This window comes from Citrus clementina, unplaced genomic scaffold (assembly GCF_000493195.1).
Source record: "Citrus clementina cultivar Clemenules unplaced genomic scaffold, Citrus_clementina_v1.0 scaffold_7, whole genome shotgun sequence".
Lineage (NCBI taxonomy): Eukaryota > Viridiplantae > Streptophyta > Magnoliopsida > Sapindales > Rutaceae > Citrus > Citrus x clementina.
The window spans coordinates 9,120,962-9,129,904 of record NW_006262075.1 but is presented as its reverse complement, the minus strand read 5'-3'; the positions used below and the strand labels follow the sequence as shown (position 1 = coordinate 9,129,904).

Genomic DNA, 8,943 nt, shown 5'->3' with positions numbered 1-8,943 from the left:
GTAATATTGCTACTGTTGGACCATCTTCCAGGAAATTATACACGACGCAGAAATGTAATTAAGTACAGTAGTAATATAATATATATATATATATATATATAAATTAGAGTCCAACTACCTTGCAACAGTTGCAAGGTATCCCAAACTTTGTCCTTTTTTTATTCAGCCAATAGATCTAATGGCTAAACTGGTCAGCGGCTGAGATGCGTTAATTTAGTTATTAATGATTGGGAAAAAAACAGGAGAAGAAATTAAAAAAATTTTGAACCCTCGAGTCACAATGCAACCCAATCCAGACCAATTTTATTGGGTTGGGTTTGAATTTTCTCATTCCAATTGTTTCTATCACATGTTACTTAATTATATGATTTCAATTTTTATACATATTATGAAACTGATTTGCTACTACGTTCACACTAATTTTAATTTAACTACACTAATCTTTTCTTCTTTCAAGTTCTTTGTCATCCTTGAAAACATTAATTCCATTATGATTCAAAGCAGCATGGAGATGATCTATGAAGTTCTTGCGGACATCTTCGCCTCTAAAGTTGAAGAGCACATCATGCGGCCAACAAGAGAAAGAAGTTGTGACAGTCAAAGAGCCTCTTTCAATACTCATGATTTAAGTCCCTAAAAATTTGGAGAAATCACATTAATTATTTTTCTTCTTTTATATGCAAACGGCAGGTCTGATCAACAGTATCTTGCCAAAAAGTAAAAATATTTAGACTCTTTAATTAAACAAAAAAAATATTATGACAAAGAAGATACATGGAACAAACCAACGCTTCCATATTTTCTTTGTCTCCTCTTCTTGTTATATAGTAGGTGATGGGATCACATCTTTTTCGCAATCAAAACTTTAAATAGAAGGTTCCTTGGGAGAAAAAAAACAAGACAAAATAGACAAATTTCAAAGGATTTAATAAAAATTATAAAATTTCATCCTCGCACGGCAGTCATTGTCTCGGGAAAAAGATGTGCTTCTTTAGTTTATTAAATAGCTGACAAAACTGCCGTCTGAGCATCCTCCAGGAAATTACGTTTAAATTTTGCATACACTATAACCTAAAAAAAGATTAATGAAACAGAAAAAAATAAATGATATTATATCAAATATATGATTTGATCCTTATGCTAAGGCTAGCTTAGCTATTTAAACCTTGAAAATCTTCTAAACACCACTAGAAAAACCACTTAAAATAATATTATAGTTAGTGCACTTCGTGCATCACTGAAAATTTTAATCTTACATTTATTATTACATTCCATTTTCCTTTATAAATCAAGTATACCGAAAACTAGCCAGGCTTAATTGACATCAAAGAGAAAGAGAGACAGTGAGAGAGCCTCGGTGCTTAATTAATTGCTGGCTGGTCGGCACTGTTGATACGTTGAGACTACTTGAAAAGAGTTGGAACTTATTTTACGTGATCACGAAGCTACTATTTCTTCAGACCTACTCTTCTTCTTGCTGCTGGTTGCATAGGGCTGAGAAACCCAAGTGTTTTGTCTGGGCTTTGAAAGAATACTCACAACATTGGGCTTGTGAACCACATATTCTCAAAACATTTTTCTTATCTTAATCTTGATATTTTTTCTGCTGCTAATCACTAGTCTGTAAAAATCCTTCTTATGTATCTTAATTAGCTGAAGGCAGAATGGACCAACAGAACCTAGTAAATGAGCTTGGAGATAGTCTGTCAACTTTCATTGGCAAAAGAAGAACAAAAGATATGAAGCACGAGCTGAAGGGGTTCAATTTTCAAACAATTGCTGCTGCTACAAACAATTTCTCAACGACAAACAAGCTGGGGGAGGGTGGTTTTGGTCCGGTATACAAGGTAAATTAATTTTTTAAATTTTTATTAATGGCATTTTTATTATTAGTTGTATAAATGGTTAAAATCAGGGATCATCATCATTGCAGGGAAAGTTACTAGATGGGCAAGTAATTGCAGTGAAGAGACTCTCAGGACGGACAAGTCAAGGAATTGTAGAGTTCAAGAATGAAGCTAAAGTCATTGCGAAACTCCAGCACACAAATCTAGTAAGGCTTATGGGATGTTCTCTTCACGGAGCAGAAAGGATTTTAGTTTATGAATTCATGCCAAACAAAAGCTTGGATTTCTTTATTTTTGGTAGGTCTTTTTCGGCATTTGAGACTAAGATGTAGGTCTATTTCACTAATATATATATATATAACAAGTACTTTTATCTAAGATGTAAGTCAAATAATTGTTTTATAGTGAATATCTAAGCTTCCATGAAGAAAATAAAAGCTTCTTCATATGTATGCAGATATTTGGTAAATTTTGAGAATTAATTATATTCTTATGTGTAATATATAGGATTTTATAAATCATTCATTTACTGAAACAAAGAAAGTTTGTAAAGGTTATCGGACAATTTCCAAAGTAAATTGTTACTGTTGAGTTGCAATGAATTAAACTAACAATTGAGACAGGTCAATTGATCTGATTTGCGATGAAGAATTCCTAATTTGATCTAATTAAATTACTCACTTAAACAGATCAACAGCAACAAGATGGAATAAACACGCGCCTTTTGCGACTGACTATAGCAGACGTTGACTTATTTGACTCGAGTAACGCATTTAATGCTCACATGCGAGTTCGGGGAGTCATTCACTCAAAACACCGCGTATGCCGTATGGTCACATCATTGTCAACACGTGTTGTTTAATGAGTGGTTTTTTTTCAAAAATATCACATCGTAGATATATAGATGTCGTTGTATATTTATGAGACCACGTGACTCCTAATTGTTAATGCGAAACAGATAATAAAACAAAAAGGAAAATGCTTGATAAGTTAAACTTCGATGGGAACAAGGAGAAACTAAAAAAATAATAATGTATTAAGTTAATTAAAGTTTGAAAAACTTCCTGTTCAAAATTTATGTGTCAACATTTCCAAAATTTATTTTTTTTTTAATTAAAAAAAGTCGTTGTTCATGAAAAAAGTCGTTTTTAATTACAGTTTTTTAATTACATTTCTGTTGAAATACATAGATTGAAATAAAAAATCGTTGGGACATTTTTACCCTAAAAAAATTTTTTTGGGACATTAGTAAAAAGAAAAATTAAATTATTATTTTTACCCTAAAAAATTAAAAAAATATGTTAATTTTTGTGGAATATTCTGCTGACGAGTTAATGTATTAATTTTTTTTATTAATGTCCGAAAAAATTAGTAATTTAATTTTTTTATAATATTAAATTTTTTAGATATACGTGAGTTTCCATAAAATTTAATATACATTCTTTCTTTCTTTTTTTAATTTTTTGAGGTTAAATTATTAATGTAGTTTTCATTAATATTTAAAAAATTATTGTAAGATAGTAACATTGTAAAAATAAGGCAAAAATAATAAAAAAATTAATGATAAATGTATCAATATAAGGATTAAATGGACACATAATCTCTCAAATATATGCATTAATAAGCAACATGTATTGGGTTGAGATGTCAAAGTTAAATTCATAACCATACTTTTTTCAACGGAAGGACCGAAGGAGTTCGCATAAAAGCTTAAAAGAAAACCTTATGAATTTTTGTTGCTCAACAAAAATAGTACCTAAACAGTATAGATTAGGATATATACCAATAGTTAGTCAATTATACAAGTTTTAATATGGTGACAGGATACATTACGATAAGATTTACAAAGGATGGTTGGAAGTCTAAATTACCATTAGTCAACCCCAACCTTTGAATTATTAATATTCAACAAGGGCAAATGCTAAGTTACAATAATTGTAACATACATTCTTCATGTGAACCACACAAATTGTGGGTCCTATAATTTTGTGTGGTTCACATGAGGGATGTATGTTACAATTATTGTAACTTAGAGGCTGCCTTCAACAAGTAGTAAAAGTCCTCTTAGTTTAAATTCATTTGAAGCTGCCTTGAACGTCCTGAAATCAGCCGTGGGGCCGCGTGGGGCTGATTGCTATTCCCACCTACATCTCTCACAGGTCCTAATAACTAAGCAGTTCAAGTAATGGCTATCAAAGCAACAACAAACAATAATCACGCCCTTTTGAGCTTCACTTCATTCTTATTAGTACTGTTGCCAGGGCTTTGCTATTGCCAGACAGACAAATTACAACAAGGGCAAGTCCTGAAAGATGGGGAGGAGCTTGTTTCAGCTTATGGCAACTTCAGATTGGGATTCTTTAGCCCTTCCGGTAGGAGAAACCGTTACTTGGCAATATATTACAAGAAGCCTAGAGATAGAATTCTCGATGTCGCATTCAACTGCCTTATGGGGTATCCAACTGGGGACGTGTCAATGCAATCATACAACCAAGCAATAAAGCCGCGGCCAGTTTGGATTGCTAACCGCGACACCCCAGTCTTACGTAATGAATCAGCCACTCTTATTATAGATAGTACCGATGGAAATTTGAAAATTTTACGCAATGGAAAAAGTCCGATTGAGATAAGCTCAGTTCGAAGAGCAGGTAATACTACGAGGGCTACTCTACTGAAAAATGGCAATTTGGTGCTGTATGAGATGAATTCGGACGGATTATCTATAAGGAGGGAGCTTTGGCAAAGCTTTGATTATCCGACTGATACACTTTTGCCAGGGATGAAACTGGGGATTAACTTGCAAACAGGGCATCAGTGGTTTCTCCGAAGTAGCAGATCTGCCGAAGTTTCATACCGTCTTGGACTTGGGACGGACCCCAATATCACAAACAAGTTAGTCATTTGGAAAGATGATAAAGTCGTTTGGACGAGTACGATTTGGCTAAACGGGTCCTTAAAGTCCGGTATTCCAGGGAGTGTAGATGATGTTTACAACTTCTACCATCAATTCTACAACTTCAGTTACACTTCAAATGAACAAGAGAGATACTTGACTTATTCTGTAAATGAAGATGTTACATCATTTCCGGCGTTAACTTTTGATTCTGACGGCCGTCTCAAGGATGACATTGGAATAGATATTTCATGCACTCTTTTAGGAGGATGTGAAGATCAGACCAATTATTATGGCCATGGCCCTCCATCTTACTACCCTCCATCTTACTATACAGAACCAGAAGGTAAATCTGCTTCAATGTTGAAGTAATTATTGTTATTATTATTTTTTTAATTTGAAGTGATTATTGTTATTATTTTTCTTAATCAAACACACACAATAGGTAAATAGAGAATTTGGATATGACTTTTGTGCTGATCTTTTAAAGATCTAGTCCCACTATTGAATGTTTCTATCATTGGCAGGTGGAAAAAAGAAGTGGTGGTTTTGGTTAATCATTGCAGCTGCCGTAGTTCTAGGGATGTGCCTATTGCTTTCCTTAGGCTATATAATACGTAGAAAACACCTCAACGCCAAAGGTATACGATCTTCTTTGAAAAATATGTCTGCTTTCATTATTTGACAGTAATTAATTATCATCACAACTGTTAATTACATGCACTAGTTCATTCATAATGTTGTAATTAACGTTTCATTGAAAATCAAGTATTTTACCTTTTGGTTTATTGCAGAGGAGAAACGATGGATGTCTTTAGTCATTGTGATTGGAGTGGTTTCAGTGGTGCCTCTGTTGAGCTACGTATCTTTTCTGCTACTGAAAAAACTCAAGGCTAAAGGTAATCTCTAGTAAAAGTTTATTTGTTATTTATTTTTATATCCTTAATGATGGATCAGAGAAACATAAGCATTACTTGAACTTTACTTTCCATACCTCTCAACTAGTTGAAAGCATGGTGAATCGGCAAAAGCTATTGCGAGAACTTGGACATAACGTATCACTTCCCACCATATTTGGGAACAGAAAAACACAAGCTCGTAGTGATCAAACCGTGAAGCGTGACTTGAAGATATTTGATTTCCAAACCATTGCTGTTGCTACGGACAACTTCTCACCTGCCAATAGGCTTGGACAGGGCGGCTTTGGTCCTGTTTATAAGGTAAAATATTCTTGTCTCGTTTGTTTTTGGTTGATGTATTCAGAGTATAATTAGTAATTCGAGACAGAGCGAATATGATCTCAGGGAAAGCTACAGGATGAGCAAGAAATAGCAATAAAGAGACTCTCAAAAAGTTCAGGACAAGGAATAGTGGAGTTCAAGAATGAAGCTAAACTCATTGCAAAACTTCAGCACACTAATCTTGTGAGGCTTTTAGGATGTTCACTTCAGGGAGGTGAAAGGCTTTTAGTATATGAATACTTGCCTAACAAAAGCTTGGATTTCTTTATTTTCGGTATGCCTATGTTGACATGAAGATTTAGCATCTACATGAACTTCCCCCTTTTGTTGACCACTAATTTGAAGCAGTACATCTTTTTTTTTATAAATATTATATATTATGAGACAGATTCTAGTAGAAAAAGTTTATTAGATTGGAAGAAACGCTTCAGCATAATTGAAGGGATCACTCAAGGGCTTCTATATCTCCATAAATATTCAAGATTAAGAGTTATCCATAGGGATTTGAAAGTCAGCAATATCTTACTTGATGAACAAATGAATCCAAAAATATCTGATTTTGGCATGGCTAGAACTTTCACGATGAATGAATTGGAAGCAAACACAAACAGAATTGTTGGAACGCAGTAAGTATATGCATGTTGTATTTCCTAGCACTCATAGAGCGTGATCATTAACTAGTGCATAAATAAATTTATTTCCCTAATTTCAACAACTGATTCTTGCTCATTTGCTCTGCAGTGGCTATATGTCTCCCGAGTATGTGATGAATGGCATTGTCTCAATGAAATCTGATGTATATAGCTTCGGAGTTTTGGTACTGGAAATTATAAGTAGCAAGAAGAACAATGGTTCTTATGACACAGAACGCCCACTCAACCTAGTCGGATATGTGAGTAATAAAAAATCCCCTGTTTATTTAATAAAAAATAGGGCAAGATTAGTTTATTTAAGAAAAACTTTCCCCTGTTTCAGGCCTGGCAACTATGGAATGAAGGCAAAGCTTTGGAGTTAATGGACCCAACATTGGATGAATCATGCTCTCCCGACGAAGTTATCAGATGTATTCATGTGGGTCTTTTGTGTGTTCAAGACCGAGCAGCTGATAGACCAACAATGTCCGATGTGGGTTCCATGCTTACCAACGATACCATGGCTCTGTCTAAACCAAAGCAACCGGCATTTTACATTAATATTTCTTCTGATTATGAAGAGCCAGAAGTTACTGAAATCAAGTTAGAAGTTTGTTCTGTGAATGATGTGACGATATCAAGGATGGAAGGTAGATGAGTCTATAACACAGTAATATCATTATTTAAGAATAATTTGAGTGATTTAGTAAGATAATTTGTTCTCCCATTTTTATGATTTCATGTAATGAATGTGTGACTTACTATTTCGGGTGACATTTTGGGATAACTTTTGGAATAAGTGGCATCACTCTGCCGTCTATTGTAAGACTTTCAGATGTATCAAAGAGTAATTGAGTACGAAAATTTTTCGTTTATCATTCTAAAAACATATTTTGAAGAGTTTCGTTATGGGCGGGTTAGCTTTCTATGACAGATAATAAAATAAGATCGAAGACCAAGGGAGCTATGGTTCTGTATTGCTACAGAATAAAATGAAATTATAATCTAATCATTCATAGTCAAACAGATATTAAACTTAGAATTACGATTTGTAATTAAATTCTTTTGTTATTGAAGTGTTGTTGCTATATATGAGAACCAGAATAAACAGCTTTGAAATTGTACATACATTTTTGTTAAATTTGAGTGAAACTAACTGGTAATATATTGTAGTAGTAGGAGTAGTAGGAGTAGGAGGATGAGGAGTAGTAGTAGTAGTAGTGTTGTGGCAGAGTTTTGACTATCCGACTGATACATTTCGAGACTGATAAAAAATGGTTTCTTCTTCAATCTTGGATTACTGAAAGAATCCACTGCCCAAGGATTATGGGTGTTCGCGGATCGAATTTTACGGATTAGACCTCAATCCATCTCCAATCCACGATTTTGCGGATTATAAATTTTCAATCCAATCCAATCCATGGATTGATGAAATTCAATCCAAATCTAATCCATACATCTGCGGATCGGATGTGGATTTGACTCAATCCATATCCAATCCACCATTTTGCGGATTGGTTTGCGAACTAAAAATTTTTAATTTTTTCCAGTGCATGAACTAACTAAATAAAAATAATAATATAAAAATAATTTTACTACCAATCAAATTTAAAATTTAAATAAATTAATTGTTTAAATAAAGGTAGAAAATACATTTAAAATTTCAAAAATATAACACAGCAAAACGAAAAAAAATCGCATTCGCTTATATCAGTACATGGAAATTAACTATTTACAAACTATATTTGTTTATTTAATTATTTTTTTATTTTATATTATTATTGAATAAAATATAATATAGTGTTAATGTAATTATATTTTAATTAATTTATTTACTAGTAAGTACTAATGCCATATTTACAAGTTTTATTTTTTAATTAAATATTTTTTTTTTTTGCAGATTCGTGGATTTTTGCGAATTTGCAGAAGTAGATCCATAGCCAATCCACCAATTGCGGATTATCAAAATTTTAATCCAATCCAATCCACCAATCCACGGATCGGATTTCTACGGATCAGACGGATTGAGCGGATTTGATTGAATTCTGAACACCCCTACCAAGGATCATTCACTCTCGGCGTTGACCCTAATTCGATTCCTCAGGGGATTCTACAATTTCCGACTTCATCTTTAGCTACACTTCAAATAAACAAGAAAAGTACTTTACATACTCTGTCAAAGGAAACGTTGCGTTGTTTCCAAGATTAAGAATAATGGCGGACGGAACACTGGCCACCCACAATGGGACGGAGAAATTAATTGAGGGTTATCCAGTTTGCAGAAACGCGTCTTCTGATTTCAAGACAATAACAGCCCTAAGGGCTGATAT

General features: G+C 33.6%; 2 protein-coding genes across 2 annotated transcripts; both read left to right on the top strand.

Annotated features, from left to right (window-relative positions):
* The first annotated feature begins 1,352 nt into the window (after positions 1-1,352).
* Positions 1,353-2,250, top strand: LOC18037669 (G-type lectin S-receptor-like serine/threonine-protein kinase CES101). The gene is made up of 2 exons (XM_006426937.2): positions 1,353-1,847; positions 1,934-2,250. The coding sequence occupies exons 1-2, from the start codon at positions 1,665-1,667 to the stop codon at positions 2,177-2,179; spliced, it is 429 nt and encodes a 142-aa protein (XP_006427000.1). The 5' UTR covers positions 1,353-1,664; the 3' UTR covers positions 2,180-2,250.
* Positions 2,251-3,918: 1,668 nt separating this feature from the next.
* LOC18037321 (G-type lectin S-receptor-like serine/threonine-protein kinase At1g67520) lies at positions 3,919-7,497 on the top strand. The gene is made up of 8 exons (XM_006426935.2): positions 3,919-5,086; positions 5,268-5,381; positions 5,535-5,639; positions 5,746-5,960; positions 6,045-6,255; positions 6,370-6,607; positions 6,723-6,873; positions 6,957-7,497. Exons 1-8 carry the CDS (start codon positions 4,033-4,035, stop codon positions 7,269-7,271), a joined length of 2,403 nt encoding a protein of 800 aa, XP_006426998.1. The 5' UTR covers positions 3,919-4,032; the 3' UTR covers positions 7,272-7,497.
* The last annotated feature ends 1,446 nt before the right edge of the window (positions 7,498-8,943 follow it).